The following is a 25,692-nucleotide window of genomic DNA, read 5'->3' as shown; positions in this document are numbered from 1 at the left end:
CTGAAAATAGACTCTGGTCTACAGATGGGAGCCTCCGTTCCCCTCAATAGGGAGTGCCCTATAACCATAACTTTTTTCTTCCCAGTGCTGGTCTTAATGCTATTCTTGATGTGAGGAGATTGTTGATCTAACCTTGGTGAAGGAGGTAGTTTTAGCATCTCATGCACTGATTCGTCTCTTTCCATTTCATTATGTCCCTTGTCTACCTTCTTCAGATCCTCTTACCTATTACATAAAAATAGCTGGGGGTGCAAGGAAAGGATCTTGTGGCTCCAAGCTGACTGACTTCCACTTCTCCCTGTCCATCCCTCTCCATTTCCATCCCAGTGCTGAACAGGTGTGAGATCAGTCTTGGTGTTGGCTGTGCTAGGCTGGCACCTGTGTACCAGAGAGTGCAGAGCACAGGTCCTTTGATCTATCACCTTCTCAGACTCTGGGATGCTCCTCCTGAAGCTTGGCCGCAGGGCAGAGCAGTACTTCCCCCTGCAGGCACACCTGCCACAGACCTGCTGTCTGTCAATCTCCATCTCAGAGACTTGCAGCAGTCAGGTCCTGCAGCCTGTCTGGGCCACCATGGGGCTGCATCAGTGTCCCCCCTGGAAGCCCCCAGGGGGCCAGGATGGCAGCCTTCCAATGGTTGGGGATGGGCAGGAAGCAGAGCCCAGTTCAGTGGCACCGGGCACCTGGCCAGCCTTGGTCACTGCTAGCGAGGGCTGCCCACAGTACACATAGCTGTACTGCCTACCCTGCCTGCCCTGCCTGCCTGCCAGTCACTTCCCTACAGGACAGCGAGCTGAGAGGCTAAAGAAATAAAGAACGAGAGACCTGAGGTGTCCGGGAGGAGAACTATAAAATCAAAGAGGTGGTAAGAAAATATTTGTTCATTACTGATCCTTCACATGCTGGGTGGTTGTAAACTTAGCTAAATTCTGGTGTTTGCATTTCTTTTATAGGTTACTTACTATTTACATGAAACAATGCTCACAGCATGCTTCTGAAGTCAGATCAGACTCATTCCTTTATTTGCTTGCATTACACTTTTCTGAGGTTGGCTTTTTGTCCCTTTGCCTCGTTCAGATAAACATCTTAATTTATTCTTACTAATAAAACAGTCCAATGAGCTTCTAAACTGAACTTTTGTTGCCTATTGATTGCATTGCTTTTAGCAAGGTAACATGTTGTTTTACTGAGAAAGCAGACCAATTACTTGGAAAAAGAGAGTATTTGTATTCTAAGTGATTGGTTGGATTCCCTGTATTTGGAAACCTTTCCATTTGTTGTTTGTCATTGTCAGTGTGGTTGTCTAGATATTGAAAAACAGTTAATTGTATTCTTCAACACCATTGACTACTTTCTCAGTATTTTCTGTTTTCCTTCAAGCTCAATATGTTATGACATAATTAAGATCTCAATTTTCATTAAAAAAGAAGTGTTTTAAACCCTTGTGACTACAGTGGAAAAGTTTAAAATAAACAAACAGGAATAAAGCAGAGAGAGTAAGTAAACAAAATTCTGTATTGCTACAATTTATTAGTCTAAAACACACACACACACGCACAAAGAAGTAATAAGAGTTTGGTGACCAATTTTCTTGAATTTAGTACCAATTTAATTTGCAGCAAAGCGTTGATTAAAATAGTCTAATAATAATAATAATAATAATAATAATAATAATAATAGAGACTTCGTAGTAACTGTTCAAAACAGTATTTCTACCAGATATCTCAGATACCTAAGATATCTTAGAGAACAAGGACACAAAGTTTACATTAGGGCTAACACACAAAACTGTTCTTGTTCCCCTCGGTTTGGAACAAAGCTGCCATTAGAACATTTCTGGATTGTTTTTATTTATTTATTTATTTATTTTTTCCCAGCTCTTTGACTGTTCCCTGTGCTGGTGCTTTGTTTGTTTGTTTGTTTTCCCCTCTGCAGTGTGTCCTCTGCCTGTAAGAGCTACTCTGTATGTGGTCATTGTTCTGTGCACATGTAGTAGCTGTGTCTAGTTGTCGTTGTGTCTTGTAGTGGCGGGTCTGTTGTTTTGTTATCCCTTTTTATAAGAGAGGACTGAAGACTGGTTGGAGACTAAGAACAGCCAAAAAGCAGTTTTTGTTACAGTAACTTTTTTTTTTTTTTGATATAAAATGATTTTAGTCATATAAATGAGGACTAGAAATAACAAATCACCTATTAATTAGTACAAGGCTGAAGGAATTATTTGGGTATTTCAAGCTAATGTTTAAGTGCTTTTTCCCAGATTTCACAGAAAATATCTGAGAGCATGCAAAATTCTGTTGTTTGAAACTTGGAAAAAAAGAATGCAAAGCAGAGATGAAAAAGTCAAGCATATATCTCTTAGTTTGACAAAGGACCTTGACAAATAATAAAACAAAGAACAAACAAACAAAAACACCAAATACATTTCATACTTTACCTTCTTTTATACATTTGTAGTCAATGAATGTAACATTTTTAAGCTGCTTTTTTATCCCATACAATGTTGCATATACTTTGCATATACTTTGTAATACATACAAGATCCTGCTTGCTGCTAAAAAATCTACAGGGTACTAAATTCTACAAGGTAGTAAATTCCACAAGGTAGTAAATTATGTAGGGTAGTGTGACTATTGTAAAAAAGTGTAAACAAGCTTGATGAACATATCAAAAGTAGAGCTAGTTTGTAAAAAAAAAATAATAAAAAAATCTGAACTGCAAAATAGTTTAGAAAAGCCTCACAGACTGCTCATGTGTTCCTTAATTACATGTATCATGTAAAGATTTGTTGTTATCCTGCAAACTTTAAAAACATGACTTGTCAATGTTACATATTTTAAAAATGTAAGGATTTTGTATGATTGTTAAAAGCCTTCAGTTCCTCTAAGGTTGATTGAAAATATGGCAATGGTTACCTGAAATACGTCAATAACAATTATGCCATAAGTGTTTTTTCAATTCTTAGCATATGTTTGTGTAACAACGGTTCATGGTTTTGTTTGAGATTTCTGGGTACTACTTTAAATAATGAATACAATATACACAGATATTGTAATATACACAATTAATACACAGGTATTAATCATCATTTGCTGCAAATGCCAGAAAAATCTGAGGTAAAATTTGACTATTTAAGAAGATGCAGGTTCACAGTATATTACTTGAAATTTGTGCGTGTTCATTAGACTATTCAAACCTATTGTCTGTGAACTACATGATGGTCTCAAACTCCACTAAAAAACACCTGATATAACAACAAATATTTGGTGCATCTTACAGATATTGGATACAGAATCACAGAATCACAGAATTTCTAGGTTGGAAGAGACCTCAAGATCATCGAGTCCAACCTCCGACCTAACGCTAACAGTCCCCACTAAACCATAGCCCTAAGCTCTACATCTAAACATCTTTTGAAGACTTCCAGGGATGGTGACTCCACCACTTCCCTGGGCAGCCTGTTCCAATGCCTAACAACCCTTTCAGTAAAGAAGTTCTTCCTAACATCTAACCAAAAACTCCCCTGGCTCAACTTAAGCCCATTCCCCCTCGTCCTGTCACCAGGCACGTGGGAGAACAGATCAACCCCCACCTCTCTACAGCCTCCTTTAAGGTATCTGTAGAGAGTGATAAGGTCGCCCCTGAGCCTCCTCTTCTCCAGGCTGAACAAGCCCAGCTCCCTCAGCCGCTCCTCATAGGACTTGTTCTCCAAATAATAAATTTAATAAATGTTCTCCAAAAATTAAATAAATAAATTATTAATAAATTTTATAAATTAATAAATTTAATAAATTTAATAAAATTTAATAAAATTTAAATTTAATAAATTTAATACATTTAATACATTTAATAAATTTAATAAATAAATTTAATACATTAATAAATTTAATAAATGTTCTCCACATAATAAATTTACATAATATGAATGTGATACTGCAAGATTTAACTTTTTGATTATTACTTTTTTAGGATTTTCTGTGGTATAATAAATACTGTAGACAAAATTTTGTCTCCAGATTAAGAAAAATTGTGTCAATATTTTTCCCTGTTTTTATTTATTCATTTATTTATTTATTTTTGGAATATTTTTATTCTTTAGATATTTTAAATACTTTTAAATTTCCATCTGGTATTTAATTGTCAACGTCTTTTTTGTTGTACTGTCACCCTGGCCACATTATAAAAAATGTGTTGTTCCTTTTTTTTCCACTCTGAATGAACTATTTCATTCTTTTTCAGTTTAGAATGTCTTTCTAAACTGTACAATCTCCCCTTTCCTTTCCTTTCCTTTCCTTTCCTTTCCTTTCCTTTCCTTTCCTTTCCTTTCCTTTCCTTTCCTTTCCTTTCCTTTCCTTTCCTTTCCTTTCCTTTCCTTTCCTTTCCTTTCCTTTCCTTTCCTTTCCTTTCCTTTCCTTTCCTTTCCTTTCCTTTCCTTTCCTTTCCTTTCCTTTCCTTTCCTTTCCTTTCCTTTCCTTTCCTTTCCTTTCCTTTCCTTTCCTTTCCTTTCCTTTCCTTTCCTTTTCTTCTCTCGCCCCCCCTCCCCCTTTTTTTTTATCAAACTCCAATTTAGTATTTTAAAGAGTTGTCAAATTATTTGATTGGACTGTAATTAGTTTATTATCTTGCAGTGTCTGTCTTCCTAAAACTCCTTATCAGTTATATTAATGCACTGTATTTTATATCTCTAGCATACCTAACCTATTATTTTCACCCCAGCATGGCATGCACGTGGCTTTCAACAGTTACTGGAGGAATACTGGTACTGTTTGTCTCTCTGAAGATTTTTTTTCCATATTTCTGGGAGGATCTGGTCTTCTTCTTGAAGCGGAAGAGGTTAAAATCAATGATAAAGAAACGGGCAAAAAATGGAATTCTCTCCATAATTGATCTTTTCATACATAGAGTGGGAAAGATACCCCACAAGCCATTCCTCATCTATGAAGGGAATGTGCATACCTACGAGGATGTGGACAGGAGGAGTAACAGGGTAGCGCAGGTTTTCTTACAACATGGGGCTTTGAAAAATGGTGATACCGTGGCCCTGCTGATGTGTAATGGACCTGACTTCATTCACGTGTGGTTTGGACTGGCAAAACTGGGCTGTGTGGTGGCTTTCCTCAACTTCAATGTCCGCTCCAGATCTCTCCTGCACTGTTGTAATACTTGTGCAGCAAAAGCAGTGGTGATAGGAGAAGGTAAGTCTTGCATTGTATTTGGTTTACTACTTTCTACTGTGTTTGGCTATCAGAAATAGATAATCAGAACAGTTCAAAGCTGAAAGCACTTCATATACAGAACAATATAGAAGCAGAATCATAGAATACAATAATTTGGAAGGAACTGCAGTCCCTTCTCCTGGCTATAGACAGGACCTTCCAAAGATAGGCAATAGGTCTGAGAGCACTGTCCAAATGCTTCCTGAACTCCATCAGACTTGGTGCTGTGGCCACTTCCCTGGGGAGCCTGTCCCAGTGTCCAACCACCTTCTTGGTGAAGAACTTTTCCCTAACACCCAGCCTGGCCCTCTCCTGCCCGAGCTCCATGCTGTTCCCTCGGGTTCTGTTGCCGTCCTCAGAGAGCAGAGTTCAGCGCCTGCCCCTCTGCTCAGCTCCATAAGAACTCATGTATATATATATACATATATTTTGGCTAAAAAGGAGGGGAAAGATAAAGGCCTGTTTGAATTTCAAATGTATAAACACCAAAGTATTTGGAATTAATTAGTATAATAAAAGGCTTAAAACTGAAACTCCAAGTACTGGACAATGTAACAGCATGAACAATTACTCATGAACAAGTGAACAGCTGGGAGATATACTTCAGCAGCATTTCCTTTCTATTTCTCTTTATTAGCTTACATAGATGCAAGTATGCTGACTACAGGAAGGCTCACCTTTTCTTTATAATCAAAATCCATATATACAAATGTATTGTCACTTTAGAACTGCTTCAAAGAAGTGGCCCAGTAGTGGTCCAGAGGTTGCATTGCTTAAAGTAAACAATTTAGCATAAATTTAATTTTGGCCCTCTAACTGGCATATTATATAATCCTGGGCAGTTTATTTAACATTTCCACTCCTCTTTTCCCAGCTTGAATACAAGTTGGCAATACTTCTGTAATTTACATATGTGAACCTGTGAGGGCCTTATATATTATATATAAAGCATATGTTATGCTTTAAAAGCTTTAAGATGTGCAAATGTTGTGGCATACTGACTAAATTAAATCCTGTTATTTTAATACTATAAAGATCAGTTAGTTTTTTTTTCCATTACAACTAAAGCCACATCAGAAGTATAGAGAAATTAAGTATAAGTATCTTCATTGTTTTTATATTATTAGTTTTAATTAAACACCATGATCATTTTTTTCCCTGCCTGATAGGTTGAGTTGTCCTGTGACTGATGTGGTGGCTGGGTAGATAATTCCAGTGCAGACAATCAGGGATGTACTTGCAATTATTTTAATAACAGTGTTTTTTGTTTGTTTGTTTGTTTTTGTTTGTTTTTAACTTGACAGATTGTTTGGGATCAATAGAGACTGAGTTTATTTTTCATCTCTTGGAAAACAATATTACTGTCTGGCTAATGAGCACCAGTTCTCCTTTCCATCATGTTGGCACTATACTGGACAAGCTAGACAAAGTCCCTGATCACCCTGTTTCGTCTCACCTTAGAGCTGCCAATAATGGAAAATGCACAGCCATGTATATCTTCACATCGGGAAGTACAGGTGAGAATGTGTACAACAATGTAAAATTGCAGCTCCAAAACTTCATTTGGTATAAACTTAGCAGAAAGACAGGCACACAAGAAGACAGAACTTGAATTTTGCAGTCAAGATATGGAGGAATCTGTTTAGTTAAAAGTGAATCTGTTTAGTTAAAAATAAATTTGTTTAGTCCATTTTTACTTTGCCATAACAATGACATAATTCCAGTTAGTGAATTTTCATATAGATGTTCCATGCCTGAACTTTATTTCTTAAAAGTAAGGGCGGTAAAGTCAGTCTCTAACAGCTGCTGTCAGTTCATAGAAACAGAAATTCACAAGTCCAGACTAGAAAGAAATACAGCCAGCACAAGTGCTTAGGCTTTGGGAGAAAACTTTTCCTCTGTGACTGACCTGAGAAGTGAAGTTTCACTTTCCATCACTAGAAAGGAAAGAAGAATGCTTCCTCTAGTCAAGACAAAGAAGTTCATAATAAAAGTTACTCTTACTGCAAATAGAAGCTGAGGACACAAGGCACAAGGCCTCTTCAGAACCTTTTCATTTCTTTCTTTGTGTTGAGGGAACACTGTGTACACAGTCTCCACTGGTCTGTGACAGGTATGGACTTTCCTCCCCAGGTCAAGAAGAGAACGGGATCAAATAGTCTTAGAGAAGCTGAGAGGCTAAGGAGATATGAGGTGAAAACTGAAAGACAGGACAGACAAAGACTAAGAAGAAAAAACAACTCTCCCAGTATATTACAAACATAGTCTTATGTTTGCAGCAAAATTATTAATGCAAGCACTATATAATTATTTGCTCTTCTTACTTTGGCAGGTTTCCCAAAAGCTGCTATCATCACTCATCTAAGAGCCCTATCTGCCTGCTTAGCATTTATTCAGTGTGGAGCAACTTCTCAGGATATTATGTATCTCACTCTTCCTTTGTACCACATCAGTGCTTCTCTTCTTGGCATTGGTGGATGCATTGAATTAGGTAATATTGATTTTCAAGTGAAGTTTCATTAACTTAAGAATGCTGTAACATCTTATCATTTGGTGAATAACTCCATCTGGTGAGTAACTCCAACACTATGTCCAATAGACTTTTGTTACCTTCTCATTTTTATCACCTTCCTCAGTGGGAAAACAATATCTATTTGTAGTTTTGAAGCCTGAAGCAGACACCATCTGTTACATAGATACAACATAACATGACTTGAATTGTGTATATTGCTGAAATGACTCCATGTGTTTTGTAAGTTTAACCTGAAATTACATTGTATCCTAACACCAAAAGCCTGAAAAGTCTGAATCTCCACTTTTGATTATGATAATGGACTTCTTGGAGTTTTATGTACAGGGCTAGCAATCAATTTTTTTTTGGATGTGGCCTCCTTTCTTGTCCTCAGAGTCTTGCCCATTTTTTTTTAATTTTATTTATTTATTATTTTTTATTTTATTTATGAATTTATTTATTTATTTATTGCTATGGTAATTTATACATCTGAGCTGTTTTAAAGCCATTTCAGTGCTTTACTTCTTCAGGAACAGCACGGAGAGGTGTGCTGGGTTTGCTGGGTTGCAGCAACAGATAACAGACATCTGCCTGCCTAACAGAAACATGAAGGGGGGTGGGAGAAGTAGTGTATGAAAAGGTTTGAGGCTTTGATTTGTCTTGGGGGAGAAAAAGTAGAATAATAGCTTTCTTAGATGGGCCATTCAGACTGGGACTCTGATGGGGTCTGTGTTTTGAATAACAAGGCAGGCTTTGAGATGAGTGAGGCTGAAGAGCTCTGAGAGCTTCATGTCTTGCAAGAGAGTACCTGGTACCTCGGTCAAGGAGGAATTGGGAGCTAAGAACAAGTGGACTAGAAGGGATTTGTTACTTGAAAGGCACTGGGAAACTATGTTGGTCAAATAGGACTCAGGCAGAAACACATTTTGGAAAGCAAAGAGACAAGGAAATTGGAAATTCCTAGCTGACAACACTTTGAAAAAACTATGGAAAAGGAACAGGCTGGGAGACATGAGAACTCTAGGAAGGGATATTTTTGGAAATGGAAAGCATTAAGCAACTTTAGAGCTGCAAAAATAAATTGAGGGTGATGACATGAAACACAAAGGGGAGCAGAGACAAAAATAATGAAGTCTCTAAGATAATTTCCCTGCCCACACAAATACAAAAGACTGCAAGCTACCTTCTCTCCCATTGCAAGCTCTCTCTTTTCAGGCTTACACCAGTAACCATCTTGATATAAACAAAATGGTTGAAATTTCTTATCTCTTTTCATCACCTAGGTGCAACTTGTGTTTTGAAGAAGAAATTTTCTGCAAGCCAGTTTTGGAATGACTGTAGAAAATACAATGTGACAATGTTTTTGTACATTGGGGAGCTCTGTCGCTATCTTTGTAACCAGCCCAGGGTAAATTCTCCTTTACAAGTAAATCTGTATTTTCTAAGTGTTATAGATCTGTTCATTTCTCAATGTTATAATATTCTTAATGTTTGAAAGTGGATTCAAATTTTGGATCTTGTGTTGCTTGTAGCTCTACAATAGCACTGAAGTATGTATAAGCACATTTACTGGAGTTTTGCAGGTTATGCATGTGGAGTTATGGAGTTATGTCTGGCAGGATGGGACAGTTATTCCTACAAACTAGCATTAATTCTTCTGTAAAGCCAAGTTTGTTGATTTTTCATCTGAGTGATAGGCAAGTGGCAGGTCAGTAAGTAAAGGTATAAGCAGGAGATGCTTTATCAGACTTGGTGATCAAAAGAGTGTGAACCAGATCAAATCATTAACCACTTACACTGCTTTGTTCCAAACCAATTACTTATTAAGAGAAGGCTACTCTACCCAGTATAATAATTCAGCTGATAATTCTTTTTTTGCATGGCTTTGGATGTGATGACTTTATTTTATTTTATTTTATTTTATTTTATTTTATTTTATTTTGTTTTGTTTTGTTTTGTTTTGTTTTGTTTTGTTTTGTTTTGTTTTGTTTTGTTTTTCCTGGTGAGTTGCTCCAAATGCATCTTTTGCTCCATAGCTCTGAATATGATTATAGAATCATCCTTGTAAAAGGCATATGGTTATTAGTGTGGTGCAAAATCTTGTTTGCCCCTGCAACAATAGTCTGAATGGCATGGAGCTAAATCATGATTAGACTTAGGACAAAAGTACCATGTCACTGAGCAGAGCAGCAGCAGAAAAGCAAGCATGTAAGCCTGAAAATATTATGTTGCAATGCTTGTTTGTAGGTGATGGTGAAAAGTGACTAAGATTGGTTAATTTTCTTAATTTTATACTTGGGAGTTACAAAGTTACTGAAGGGAGGTGACAAAGATTCCTACCTACCACAGAAAACATCACGTACAAGCACAAAGTTAAAAAATGCTCTCCAACTTCATTGCCCAGAGATTGGCACAAGAACTAGCAATGAAGCAACATCTGAGAGAATTCATGTGCTGATTTGAACAGAAAATTATTATTGTGTGGTCTGGATGTAGGAGAGAGGTCAAAAACAAAAAAGCATCGGAGGGAACAAGCTAGAAAAGCTGCTGGCCAGACCTCAAGTCTGTACAAACATTATGTCAGTAGTCCATGGATCAAACGACAAAGGAATAATTAACTAGACAAAACTAGTTGTGTAAAGGTCTCTCCTGCATGAAAAGGCAGGAAGAACTTCCTTCACTTGGCACAATAACAAGAACGTAACAGAGAGGATATTTATGTTTAACTCACAACTGGTAAAAAGAGGGAAAAACTGAACAGTGGTCCAGCTGTTAAGGAAGTTCAGGATGTCAACAGAAATGCATCAGAGTAGATACAGAGACCTGTTAAGATCGGTTATCTTACCAATGTGTACTACCTATAAACTATTGTGTACCACACAGATTCTTCCACAGTGAAAGAAATCTGCTTAAGCCAATAAGTCAAGCAGATATGTTTCACCTAAACTCTTTGTGCTGTGGCATGCCAGACCAAAGCAGTCTTGGTGTTGCCCAGGATTAGGGCTACCTAATGGACCCTGCAACTAGAACCCAACTCTGACTAGAATATCAGCAACCAGCTGATCCAGCATCCATGTACCTATGATAAAAAACACATTTTAAACATGGTACCCCATACCAGGCAACAAACAAAACAGACTATGTGCCAAGGAGTGTTTTTAAAAAGAACTATAAAACTTCAAATATATATTAAAATTTGAAATAATGTGAAGATGAAACCACCATAATAGTTCCTCTTAGCCTTATAATCTCTGAACATGCTAAAATTTACTTCGTCTTAGAATCAGACAAGCCAGCTATGTGAAAGCCAAACCAAACCAAACCAAACCAAAAAAAAAAAAAAAAAAAAAAAAAAAAAAAAAAAAAAAGATAACCAAACAACAACAACAAAACAGCATTATTTTCCTCTGAAGATGAAGTGTTAAAGAATATACAATGTTAGATATAAAGTAATTCTCCCAACCAGCCCACCAACTTGTTCATAACAGAGTTTGATCACATCATGTGCCATGCTGTCCTTTCAGGTTTACCTTCACAATGACAAAAGAAAGCAGAGCTACTTAAACAGAAGCAGGGAAGTTTCCACTCCTGTCTTAACAAGTGGAGTCTAGTCTGCACTACTGCTGATCATATCATGACAAAATACATATTATTTGTCTATCAGACATGCAGTGCTGGATCAAATTAAATCATCAGTTAACCCAGAGTTCACAAAACAATTTTATCTCAGTATTAGGTGAAAACATTAAAACACTCAGAGTCATTTAAAATATTTCAGCATAATTCTAGTTAGACTAAACTTCTTCAAAACTTTCCATTTTAAAATCAACTCTGTTATTTAGAAATCAATTTTATTATTACAATTTTATAAGTTTCAAATCACACTAAAAATTGAAAAAAAAAAAAAATAATAATAATTATTTGTCTTGAGGAAACCATTGTTTTTGACCTGAAATAAGTTGGTCTTTTTACTTTTTGTTGCTGTCCAGTCATGGCAGTAGATTAATCATTCAATCCTACCTATATATCCACAAAAAGTGAGGACTTTTTCATAGGCAGATACTTGACTACAGGTTCATATATAGATAGCTGAGCAGTCTGGCCCAATGCAGGAAACATCTGAATATTGCACAATAATGACATAACTGACATGTAACCATGACACGTTAAGAATTACTTTTGACTCCAAGTTTGATTACCAGCTTTTCTGAATTTGATCTTAAGATTAAAACTGCACATTATATGAGGTCAGTTAAGGAGATTTAAGTCATGATGCTACTTTTCCATGTTCCTTAGGTAACATGACAGACTTGTTAAATTTAATACCAAGTAATACAATAGATTCATAGAATGGCTTGGGTTGGAAGGGACCTTGAAGGTCATCTAACTCCAACCCCCCTGCCATAGGTAGTGATAGCACCCATTAGATCAGGTTGGCCAAGAGCCCACTCAGCCTGGCCTTGAATACCTCCAGGGATTGGACATCCACAACTGCTGTGGGCAACCTGTTCCAGTTCCTCACTACCTTCACAAAGAGTTTCCTCTTAATGTCTAATCTAAATCTACCCTCTTTTAGTTTAAGACCATTCCCCCTTGTCCTATCATTATTTAGCCAAGTAAAGAGTCTTTCTCCATCATTTTTATTAGCCCCCTTTAAGTATTGAAAGGCCACAATGAAGTTTCCTTGGAGCCTTCTCTTCTCCAGGCTGAACATTCCCAGCTCTCTCAGTCTGTCTTCACAGGAAAGATGGTCTAGCCCTCTGATCATCTTTGTGGCCCTCCTCCGGACTCACTCTAACAGGTCTACATCTTTCTTATGCTGGGTGCCCCAAACCTAGATGCAGTACTCCAAGTGGGGCCTCACTAGCAGAGTACAGTGGGGTAGTCACCTACCTTGACCTGTTGGTCATGCCACTTTTGATGCAGCCCAGGACAGAATTAGTCTTCTGGGCTGCAAGTGCACACTGCTGTCTTATGTTGAGCCTTTCATGTGTAGAATCAACCATAATGTGTAATAGTTTTTTTCTAAGATAGTATGTTACTTATGCAGTTGTTTCAAAAAAGAATTTCCATGTGATCCAATGCGATATTGAGCATATTTAAAAAAATAATAATACTTTTTTTTTCAAGATAAAATGAATCTTTTAAACTTTGTAGTATGCACTTCAGTTACTGAATTTCACAGAAGCACAGAATAGATGAGGTTGGAAGGGACTTCTGGAGGTCACCTGGTCAAAACCCCCTGTTCAAGTAGGGAAATCATGTAAGGTTGTCCAGTATGATGTCCAGATGACTTTTTCAGATTTCCAGGGAGGGAATCTCCACAAGCTGTTTGGGCAACATGTTCCAGTGCTCAGTCACACAAGCACTGTATTTCTAAGTGAAAAAAAAAACAAAGGCAAACCATGAAATTAAAGTTCTTGCCTTATGAGAGTCCTTCAACCTCAGGCAAACTAATTCTGATGTTTTTCTGTTCTATTTTTACAAAACTAATATCTTCCTTTGAAGTCTTTTAGTCAAAGTGGTATTTTTCATCTTCTATAGAAAATTTTATATCTCTAGAGATATTTAAAGTCCCTTTTCTCAGCTGCAGAATATTCTTTTTTGCTGTTCACAGAAAGAAGGGGACAGAGTTCACAAAGTACGCATTGCTCTAGGAAATGGTATAAGACCTGCTGTCTGGAAAGAATTCCTGATGAGGTTTGGCCCAATTAAAATATTTGAATTCTATGGATCGACAGAAGGAAATGTTGGTTTCTTTAACTACACAAATAAGATAGGAGCTGTGGGACGTGCTGGCATCTTCTCAAAGGTAAGGTAAATGTACACAAGTCAACCAATCAACCAATTAGTCAGCCAAGAAAAAAAAAAAAAAAAAAAAAAAAAAGAGCAGGTCAAAGGCAGAAGAATGTACAAGGAAGAAGGAAGAAACTGCTTACTACAGATCAAAGTTTGATTTGTGAAAATGGAAATCTTATTTTTACTCCCTTACTTTATTCTGTTCTCTGTACATATATTGTAACCCTGTAATAAATACACACACAAAAAAAGTCCAGCAAAGCTGCCAATTTTTCCCCCAGAATTAAAAAAAGCAAAACAAAACAGACTATATAGAAGTACATGTCCATAGGAATGATTAAAAGCAACGTTCACTGGAGTTTGTCATCCTCAAAGACCACACATATTTAGTAATGAGTCAGAAATAATTTTGATTTGACTTTTGGTATAAATCAGGAGATATATGTTCTAGAGCAAACTCACACAGATTTAATGACTGCTTTTTCGGTCATTAAAAGCAGCATCACACTTTCTTCTCTGAAGTAAGTTAAGTAAGCAAACAAACAAAAAATAAACAAACAAACAAAAGCTTAGCAACTAGAAAATAAAAATATCAAACTACCTGAAATATAAATTTATATACATGACTACTGTTGAAACTCTGACTGGAGATACACATCTTTCCCTCATAAAAATACCATGGCAGTCTCAAATGCTTTTCTTGCTTGTTCAGACTTTTTGTGAATCATGAATACTATACTACAATAAATACTGTTCAAATGATACTAGAGATTCAGATCACTTAACATCAAAAAGAAATTAATGATTTCCAAATGATTTCTGCTTTTAATCTGAGATGCTGACAATGTCTTCCCATGACCATAATACTAACTCTGCAATGCTTTTGATCTTTTAGCAATCTTAACTGTGTGGACAGGGGACAAAAGCAGGAAAGTCTAAATCAAACCATAGACCTGTAAGTTTCCACTTTGATCTGGCTGAAATAATTTTTGAGATGCCTGTAAATTTAATTTGGATTTTTGTCAAAGAATCTTCTTTATCTTCATTTCAGTAATGTTAAATTCTTACTTAGAAGTTGATGGTAGGTTTGAAGCAAAATCAACAATCTGATCAAAAGTACTACGTTGTTTTAATTTATATAAATTTTTTTAATCAGACTATACTCTAAAATAATGGATTTTATCATCAAAGTAGACAAACATCTCATCTGTGAGGGAATATTTCTTGCCATGATATTAACATTTTCTGATAACAGCTTGTCAGAATACTCTCAGTATATTTCAGTGTATTTCAGGCTGCTCCGAATCTCTCAAATGTAATTGGGTACTATCCGTTAATTTTTATCTGTTTAATTACATTTTTATCTGACCAAGAATAAAGTAAGACAGTGAGGTTTTTAATTATTATTATTATTATTATTATTATTATTATTATTATTATATTTAGTTCCTACATTCTTTTGAGTTGCTGAAATATGATATCTCCAAAGAAGAACTTATGAAGGACAAGCATGGAAGGTGTAAGAAAGCACGAATAGGTAAGGAGAATTAGCTATATATTAATTATCAGATAACTCAATTTAGATGGTGGTTTTTGGGGCCAGGGATTAATTCTCTGCTCTTTGTGCAAAAGATTCTTGATCTATACTTTGAACTTGAAAACAAAACAGGGAAAAATGTATTATAAGCAGATCCAAATAGGGACCCGTAGATAATGTTTTATTTTTACTTTTTTTTTTTTCACTTCTTTTCAGATCTCTTCTCTTCTCTTCTCTTCTCTTCTCTTCTCTTCTCTTCTCTTCTCTTCTCTTCTCTTCTCTTCTCTTCTCTTCTCTTCTCTTCTCTTCTCTTCTCTTCTCTTCTCTTCTCTTCTCTTCTCTTCTCTTCTCTTCTCTTCTCTTCTCTTCTCTTCTCTTTTTTCTTTTTTTTTTTTTTTTCCCCTTTAAAACAGCTTATGCCCTTAGGATAGGTACATTAAAAACTGGCCAAAAAATCTTGGTTTCCTAGAGGAATTAATAAATTGTACCAGTTTCACTACACAACTAGAAAAAACGTTCCATGAATGTTATAGGTAACTCTGAAGCCTACTTGATGTCAAGTGAGACAGTAACGTCAGTAAATTCCCAAACTGGAGTATGGAATCATCTTGCAAAAGTGCCTGGGGCACAGGGCAACTTTTTTTCCAATTCAACCTTTTTAGCCTGTGTGTGTGTGTATGTGTTTTCTTTTTCTGTTGTCACACATTATGCACCCTATTTGCAATGATTTAAGTTCTTCTTTTGAATTGTCATGAGCTTTTGCTTTCATTTCACTTTTGACATCTAGCATTCAAGCCAATATTGAGAACTAAATATGAGGCTATGAGGCAGATATACAGCTCTGAAGAAAACTATTTGTTTGAAAGCATCTCCATAAATCTGTTGAAGGAAAAACAATAAAAATCTATAGAAGCTGGAAATGTGTTTTAAACAGAGAAGCAGACTGGGAAGTAAACCAGTACCCATCATAGATATAGAACAATAAAAATGCATTAAAAAGGATATTCCAAGCCAATCCCAGTAAAGCAATGTGATCTTTGCCCTTGGTATAAATGGGACTTACACAGCAGCAAGGATTGTTGCCCGGTAGGGAAATGTTGCAGACTTTAAGAATTCTGTGATGCCTAGGCACACCATCAAATGTCCCACCATGGTTTACGATATGTGTTTTCCACAATAGCACACTGCAGAGAGCTCTAGCAACCATATCCACTGGAAAAAGATAAAGCACAAAAAGTCAAGCACTGTCATTTGCCCACATCAGTACTATTTGACTACCAGCATTATTTTCAAATGACAGAATAGTTTTCCTTTCCTTGGGCACTGTACACCACAAAGCTCTTCCTAAGAGCTAGATTTGCACAGAGGGAACCCATATTATGTACCCTCTTCCACTCACCTGTTTCTGCTGTTCAGGAAATAGTTATGGAAATGTAAAAATGAGTAGAGCAGGTGTGGCTTTCAAAAAGATTTTTAATACAACACTTTATGCTCTAAATAGCCCACAGTTAATATGTTTTTTTTCTGTCACCCTTTCATGGCCTGCAGGTGAACCTGGTCTTCTGGTTACTCAAGTTACTCAGGAAGCCCCATTTTCTGGATATGTTGGAAACAATGAGGCCTCTGAGAAGAAACTCCTACGTAACGTGTTTGTGAAAGGAGATGTATATTTTAATACAGGAGATCTCCTAGTGATGGATGATAATGGCTTCCTCTATTTCACTGACCGAGTGGGAGACACATTCAGGTGTGGTATAGAGTTAACAGTAAATCCAGTGAGCTTGAAAGAAATCTCATATATGCAGAACCAGATGACACAGATCACACTTTAACCCAATTAACTTTGTTTTAATGGAAACCTTAAATATCTCATCCAAAATTCACCAAAGTTCACACCCAATCTGTAGAATTTTTAAAATTTGAGCCAAATGGCACTTCCTTTTCCTCTAAGGTTCAGGTTTCAGAAGAGAAGGCTCTAAATCAGAAAAGGTTTTATCTGTCTGCATTCTTCAGCCAAGAATAACAAAAGTCAAAAACAAAAGTAGGGCTCCATCACATATAGCCATGTATAGAAAAATCTTGTTAGCTAAAATACACAGACATAATAAATAAAAATAAATAAAAATAAATAAAATACAGACAGGCCAAAGCTCATCTGGAGCTCAATCTGGCTACTGCCGTTAAAGATAACAAAAAATGTTTTTATAAATACATCAACACAAAAAGGAGGACTAAGGAGAATCTCCATCCTTTACTGGATGAGGGGGGAAACTTAGTTACAAGAGATGAGGAAAGGGTGGAAGTGCTTAATGCCTTCTTCGCCTCAGTCTTTAGAGGCAATACCGGTTGTTCTCTGGATACTCAGTACCCTGAGCTGGTGGAAGGGGATGGGGAGCAGATGTGGCCCTCACTATCCACGAAGAACTGGTTGGTGACCTGCTACGGCACTTGGATGTGCACAAGTCAATGGGGCTGCATGGGATCCACCCAAGGGTACTGAGAGAACTGGCAGAGGTGGCCAAGCCGCTTTCCATCATTTATCAGCAGTCCTGGCTATCGGGGGAGGTCCCAGTTGACTGGCAGCTAGCAAACATGATGCCCATCTACAAGAAGGACCAGAGGACTGACCCAGGAAACTACAGGCCTGTCAGTTTGACCTCAGTGCCAGGGAAGCTCATGGAGCAGATTCTCTTGAGAGTCATCACGCAGCACTTGCAGGGCAAGCAGGTGATCAGGCCCAGTCAGCATGGGTTTATGAAAGACAGGTCTTGCTTGACGAACCTGATCTCCTTCTATGACAAAGTGACACGCTGGGTGGACGAGGGAAAGGCTGTGGATGTGGTCTACCTTGACTTCAGCAAGGCTTTTGACACCGTCTCCCACAGCATTCTCCTCAAGAAACTGGCTGCTCTTGGCTTGGACTGGTGCACGCTTTGTTGGGTTGGAAACTGGCTGGATAGCCGGGCCCAAAGAGTCGTGGTAAATGGAGTCAAGTCCAGTTGGAGGCCAGTCACTAGTGGCGTTCCCCAGGGCTCGCTGATGGGGCCAGTTCTCTTTAATATCTTCATCGATGATCTGGACGAGGGCATTGAGTGCACCCTCAGTAAGTTTGCAGATGACACCAAGTTAGGTGTGTGTGTCGATCTGCTTGAAGGTAGGAAGGCTCTGCAGGAGGATCTGGATAGGCTGCACCGATGGGCTGAGGTCAACTGCATGAAGTTCAACAAGGCCAAGTGCCGGGTCCTGCACCTGGGGCGCAAGAACCCCAAGCAGAGCTACAGGCTGGGAGAGGAATGGTTGGAGAGCTGCCAGGCAGAGAAGGACCTGGGAGTGATGGTGGATCGTTGGCTGAATATGAGCCAGCAGTGTGCTCAGGTGGCCAAGAAGGCCAACGGCATCCTGGCCAGTGTGGCCAGCAGGGCGAGGGAGGTGATCGTCCCCCTGTACTCAGCTCTGGTGAGGCCGCACCTCGAGTACTGTGTTCAGTTTTGGGCCCCTCGCTACAAGAAGGACATCGAGGTGCTTGAGCGAGTCCAGAGAAGGGCGACGAAGCTGGTGAGGGGCCTGGAGAACAAGTCCTACGAGGAGCGGCTGAGGGAGCTGGGCTTGTTCAGCCTGGAGAAAAGGAGGCTCAGGGGCGACCTTATTGCTCTTTACCTTAAAGGAGGCTGTAGCGAGGTGGGGGTTGGTCTGTTCTCCCACGTGCCTGGTGACAGGACGAGGGGGAATGGGCTTAAGTTGCGCCAGGGGAGTTTTAGATTGAATCTTAGGAAGAACTTCTTTACTGAAAGGGTTGTTAGACTTTACTGAAAGGGTTGTTAGACATTGGAATGGGCTGCCCAGGGAAGTGGTGGAGTCACCATCCCTGGAGGTCTTTAAAAGACGTTTAGATGTAGAGCTTAGGGATATGGTTTAGTGGGGACTGTTAGTGTTAGGTCAGAGGTTGGTGTCGTGGTTCCGCTCGAGTGGGCAGCTGAGCTCCACCACAGCCACTCTCTCACTCCCCCTCCTCAAAGAGGAATGGGGAGAAAATATGTGAAAAGGGCTCAAGGGTTGAGATAAGGACGAGAAAATCACACAAAAATTATTTTAACAGTCAAAACAGACTCAGCATAAAAAGATAGTAAGATTTATTGCTCATTACTAACAAGCTAGAGAAGTGAGAAAAAAAGGAAAGAAACCAAAAGCACCTTCCCCCCCATCCACCTTCTTCCACCTCCTCCCCCCGAGAGGCGCAGGGGAATGGGGGAATGGGGGTTATGGTCAGTCTACAGAACTTCTCATCTGCCGCTCCTTCTCGGTCACTCTCGTCCCCTGTGCTGTGGGGTCCCACCCACAGGATACAGTCCTTGATGAACTGATCCGGCGTGGGCTTCCCACAGGCAGCAGCTCTCCCAGAGCTGCTCCAGATATGGATCCGTACCACGGGGTCCATCCCTCAGGAGAAAACTGCTCCAACCTGGCTCCCCTACGGGCAGCAGCTCCTGCCGGGTCACCTGCTCCTGCGTGGGCTCCTCTCCACGGGCTACAGGTCCGGCCCGGAATCTGCTCCGGCAGGGGTCTTCCACAGGCGGCAGCCTCTGTCGGTGCAGGGCCACCTGCTCCACCGTGGTCTCCTCCACGGGCTGCAGCGTGGAACTCTGCTCCACCGTGGTACTCCATGGGCTGCAGGGGGACATCCTGCTTCACCATGGTCCTCACCACAGGCCACAGGGGACTTCTGCTCTGGCACCTGGAGCACCTCTCCCCCTCCTTCTTCACTGACCTTGGCACCTGCAAGGCTGTTCCTCGCTCCCTTCACTCTCCCAGCTGCTGTGTGGCGCAGCGTTTCTTTTCCTGTCTTAAATATGCTCTCACAGAGGCGTAAAACAACATCGCTTATTGGCTCAGCTCTGGAAAACAATGGGGCCCTTCCCAAACATGGGGCAGCTTCTAGATCTTTCTCACAGAAACCACCCCTATGGCCCCCTGCTACCAAAACCTTGCCACGTAAACCCACTACAGTTGGACTCGATGATCTTGAGGTCTCTTCCAACCTAGAAATTCTGTGATTCTGTGATTCTGTAAAATCTATCTTATTTTAAAAATATTTTCAACAGGTGGAAAGGAGAAAATGTTGCCACTGTAGAAGTTGCTGAAATTATCACTATGATGGACTTCATTCAAGAAGCTAATGTTTACGGTGTAAATGTTAAAAGTAAGACACTACTTTTAATTTGAGAATAACAAAATGAAAATAGTAATTTTATACTCAGTCCTTTCTTTGCATACAACAGAATGCAAACTTATATGTGAGGAAATCAGTCATATCAACTCAACAATTCAAGCATCCCTATAGTGCTTTGAAATTTGAGTAAAAGTAAAATGCTGTATTTAGTAAAATGACAGGCTGAAAGTTTGTAGTGAATAGCAGAAACTTTGAGATTATTTAATATAGATATAACAATTACAAAATTATAAACCACAAACTACGACTTCTCTTAGACTATATCCTTTCATCTGAAAAATGTTAAAACAGGGAGCATATTAAAAGATAGCATCTGAAAACACTTGTCACTATCCTGTAAGTAGAAGGTTCGTATTTTTTTCATAAATGGAATATTCCCAGTGGCTTATGGTGCTTCATAAGATGTGCAATACCATGTGGAAAATCTGTGGGTAACTAAGTGACAAGATGACATAGAAAAGCTCAGAATATGCATCATAAGAATGAACAGTTTAAAGAAGGCAAACTTTATTATGGAGTTGAATTGCTGTTCTGTGCTTCCTTTGGTAGAAGACAAACAAAGTATAATGGTAAAAGAAACTGCACTAATGTAAAGAAGAAGCGATCAGGATACCAGCTACTATTTAACATTAAGAGAAAGGAAACTCAATGGATTCAAAGAAAAAGAGGATGTATGAAAAGTAAACAGAAAACAGGCCATAATCTGAATGGTTGTTCAGCAGGTGGCTACCAAATGCCAGCATTCTGATTTATGAGAGATGGCATTATTCAGCTGGACACAAATAAAATTGTAATGTAACTTAGAAAGTGTATTTCTTTTTAATCTACAGTGGACAAACTATAGATGACACAAGGTGACAAGGATTCCTGAAAGACTACTGCTGTCTCAGGAGAGTGACTAGCATACACTGTCAAATCAAAACCTCAAGAGCTTAAGCATTTATTCTGAGTTTCGGTATTAACAAAGTCTTTCATATTTCTGAATCAACATGAGTCTCACAAATGACCAGAAGAGACTTTAAAAAACATGTTAATTGAGCAACTGCCAATTAATTTTCAAGAAAAGGGAACATCCATACTTATACATCCAATGCCTTGGCCAAATCATAAAGATGGTATTTCATTCTGGTCAGATTTGACCTTGACAGCTCATTTCTTCTAATTTAAATGTTTTCTCCATTTTGAATTATTATTTTTGTTTGAGTTAAGAGAAAGCAGTAACTATATTTGTAACGTACTTGTTAACAGGCTTGTGTTTCTGTTTTCACATGGGACATGATTTGCTCTTTGCAGTTCATTAAGACCTATTTCTGTTATTTGTCTCTAATCTGTCCATATAGTCATCACCATACAGTTCTGTAACCACTAGATTTGATATAAAAAACAAGCATAGTCTCATACATTTCTACTTTTTGCACTAGTCTTTTTGGAACTTCTTTCATCTTTTTATTGAACTAGTGGTTACTCAATTTGTCAGGCATCTATGTTACCAACATTAAAAATGAGCAAGATAGGAAGAACACCTAGCACCCAGCTCCCAGCCATATAGACGTACCAATAAAAAATAGATTGGTGACATTTTTTATTTGAGTGAAACTCTGAAAGTAACAGTTAGTCTTACACAATAAAATATCTTGTAACTTATACAGAATGATGTCTGAGAGATTAGGGCAGATATTTCAAAGTATCAAGATCTTTTTCAGATCAGTACTAAATCCCCACAAAAGTCATACAAGACTCACACATACTCATATTTGTCATAATATTTATTTATTTTTACTTTAGACTGTGAAGGAAGAATAGGGATGGCAGCTGTTGTGCTTAAACCCGACCAAGCCTTTGATGGAGAAAGACTTTATAAGCATCTTGTGGACTTTCTTCCAAGTTATGCCCGCCCACGCTTTGTGAGAATCATGGTAAGACAGCCATTTCCTACTTGTATTTATCTTTGGTCTGACATAAAAATTGTTCTCTACAGTCATGGAAAGTAGAAAGTGATTTACAAACACTTTCAAGAAATGAAACACAAAAGGTCTGACATGCAGAAAACATTAAGCCAAATGAAGCAAATATTTGATGAATTAAAAGTATATGTTGCTTTAAAGATCCATTTGTACTTACAAATCTTAGATGTAGTTCATAACTCGGCAAAGCTGGATTTTGCTTCAAAACTCTTCAGCTAGTGTGTTCTTCTAGCTAATGGAAGACAAAGAAGACACACATGGCTGTTGTCTGTAGTCAATAATTGTCTACATATTTTCATATACAGAAAATATGTGTCTACATATTTTCATAATACATTTTCGGATGGCATGATCCATTCAAAACTTTTTTCCTAGTATTTGTTCTTGAAGTGATTATTACCCACTGTTACTGACACAGCAGCAAAGAAACATCTACGACTTCACAACTGACAGCAAGATAAATACTTTACAGTGAAGATCTCAAAATCAGAGAACTAGAATGCACCCATATGCTCTGTGGTATAAAAGCAGAGATGGAATAAAATTCTCTTACAAGTGCAATTTAAAAGTGCAGCCCTTATGTTCTCCCCACAATACAATCTCCTGCAACAGGAGAGAGCATGAACTACAAAAAGCAGGTAGGGGCCCTGCATCACATCACAAAGTTTATAGCAGAAAGTTTTCTGCTGTTATGGTATGTTGAGAAGCGCATTAACAGTTTTGTCTCTCCATCAATATAGATAGATTTTCTGAAAGGCATAAATTGGATTGAGAACAGGATGGAATTGTAATGGAGTGAGTCTGGATAGGAAGAGGAGGTGGAGAATGTATACATTTAGAAAGAATTATAATGAAGAGTTTAAAAGTTTGAGGAAAGCTATTTTTTCACCAATGGAGGTTACTGTACTAGTAAACACAACTTCAAAGGCAGTAAGTGTAGACTGTAAGGTAGTAAGTGTAGTATCTGTGGTGCCTCAGAGCACCAATGCTCTCCTCTGGGGAAAAATTTTGGAACAGACATGTCTTTATAGTTCTGTTAAACACAGAATACCTATGAGGAGCTCTAGTGTCTACATGTGTGGAACCATTTAAGCCTGTTTGCATTTTATGCATTCTTTGACTAAAGCTTTGTTTAGCTAACTGAAGGGATCTTACTACCAAAATCATCTCTGACACCACTAGTAAAAAGATATACACTACTGGTACTATGAATATTTCACTATCTGCAAAACCTTATTAAAGGAAATAAAGCCAATTTCATAATAAAATCTAAATAATCAAAAACATGTTACTGTAAAAAAGGAAAAAAAACACAACACATTCTAGTGGAGGATATGATAAAAGCTAAAAAAGTGAACATTTTCTGATTGTAAATGGTCAGAAAATGAAGTCTTCTGGGGAAAAAAAAAAAAAATAAAAAAAAAAAATTTGAAGAGCTCATCCTAATCAAGAATTGCAAACAAAAACATGAAATTCTTACTCAAAAACAGACTTCATATAATCTTGAAATCTTTTCACCTGTTCATTAGTAGGCTCTATATAATGTAACTTGCAAACATGGTCAATTGATTTTGTGAAAAAGAGTTTTTCACAAAATTTTCATTAATTTTTCACAAAATTTGATTTTGTGAAAATGGAAGTTGTTCTTCTCAACTTCTTTGACTTGACCCTAAAAGAAAAGGAGAGGACTATAAAAGAAATGCATTACAGGGACAATGAAACAGGATGTTCTAAGGCTCTGAGGTACTCCTTTTTTCAGCCAACTGTTGTTTATTTTAATTTTGTATTAAAAAAAAAAAAAAAAGCATTAGGAAGAGGTTTCTGAGAGCATCCAGGGATTAATTTCAGTACTACATTTTTGGTCAGGTTTTGTTGTTGTTTTTCCCCAAACTGTATTCCTGTGTGAAAAAAATCTGACTTTATTAAAATAACATCAGAGGATAATTTCAAAAGAAAATCTCAACAATCTGTATTCATAATGCATATTTAAAATATTTAATTAATATTTAACCTGTCTTTATCAAACTTTTAATATTAATCATTGAAACTTTTTAATAATTACTGGAAAAAAATCCTGTTGTCTATTCAATTTGAAGCAAACTCAATTGATAATGATTGAATATTACTGCCATGTGGCAGCTATTCAGTTCTTGTGTGAAATGACTTGGTGGTCTAAGTATGGTTCCTATCATAAGTGCTGCCAAAAAAAAGTGAATGAACTTGCAAACATATTAGCAGTCTTAGCTCAGAAGCCAAAGACAAAATGATCTGAGAATTATGGATATGGAATAGCAGGGGGAAGTGGAAATCAGTTATATTCTAAATCAAGAGAATAAAAATAAATATAAACTGAAAAGTTGCCTATTATTTCAACATGAGGAGTAAAAGAAAATTTAGGCTACATTGAAAATAATGTACAATAACAATGCTTGAGATCAGGTGTCTCATACTTTTGAAGAGAGATTATTTTATACACCACTTCTGCTCTCATACGCTAACTATTGTGTGCAACCAACTTGTTCATGAATTGGCAATTGTGTAACTTTTTTACAGCAACTGTTTACACATAACAATAACACAGGAAGGCATTTAACATATTTGTATTTAATTTCTTAAATGAAGTTTAGCGTCTGGAAATCAGAGGAAAACCAGTACCATAAAATCAGTTAGCACTCTGCAGACCACCAACACGTGTTTCATAAACTACAGATTTTGTGATCAGCTGCCCTAATGAAAGTTAAAGAATGCTTATTTTGAAGCAGAGCTTGAATGTTGCTTTCATAGAAAGTTGAATACAAAATAAAAGGAGCATTTAGATTTAGATTATACTGCATCTGTTAACCACATCACTCCTTCTAAATGAAGCCATTCTATAGAAAAATTCTTTGATCCATTTTAATCAGTAATTGCATCACTTTTTTCATTGATACAGGCTGAAATGAAATATTGCACTTTACTTGAATTCTTTCTTTTTTTTTTTTTTTTTAGGATGCTATGCAAATTACACCAACTTTCAAGCATCAGAAAATGCATTTGGTGGATGAAGGATTTAATCCAGAAATTATATCTGAACCTTTGTATTTCTTGCATGAACCTTCATGTTCCTATGTTCCTTTGACAAGAGAGATATACAAAAATGTGGCTTCTGGTGAAATATGTTTGTAAAGTATACAAATAAAAATGTTCTACAATATAGAAAGTAAATTTTAAACATACTACTGCAATAATTTCAAGAAAAATCTATACATAATATTTGTTTTAAAACCATAAAATGATCAAGTTAGTCTTTCTGTGATAGTTTGTTCCTTCATAATACTGACCCACAAGTTATGTGCGTCGCTTAAGCTGCATTGAATCTGTTCATGTTGCTTCCAATGGCTGCACATAGAAATTTTTATTTTACACATCTTGCTGATTAAAATTATTTTTGTCTAAGCCAT

The 25,692-nt window shown here is 37.5% G+C and overlaps 1 protein-coding gene across 1 annotated transcript; it reads left to right on the top strand.

The window, feature by feature from the left end:
• Positions 1–4,714: 4,714 nt before the first annotated feature.
• LOC311221213 (long-chain fatty acid transport protein 6-like) lies at positions 4,715–25,417 on the top strand (the record flags this gene model as incomplete). The annotated part of the gene is made up of 10 exons (XM_084305053.1): positions 4,715–5,192; positions 6,518–6,730; positions 7,546–7,704; positions 9,009–9,133; positions 13,343–13,537; positions 14,971–15,061; positions 16,610–16,808; positions 20,161–20,258; positions 22,074–22,204; positions 25,241–25,417. The coding sequence occupies 10 exons, from the start codon at positions 4,715–4,717 to the stop codon at positions 25,415–25,417; spliced, it is 1,866 nt and encodes a 621-aa protein (XP_084161179.1).
• Between the last annotated feature and the right edge of the window lie 275 nt (positions 25,418–25,692).

This window comes from Netta rufina (assembly GCF_964035555.1).
Source record: "Netta rufina genome assembly, chromosome: Z".
Taxonomy (NCBI): Eukaryota; Metazoa; Chordata; class Aves; order Anseriformes; family Anatidae; genus Netta; species Netta rufina.
The sequence above is the reverse complement of the archived record's forward strand: the minus strand, read 5'-3'. Positions and strand labels throughout refer to the sequence as shown.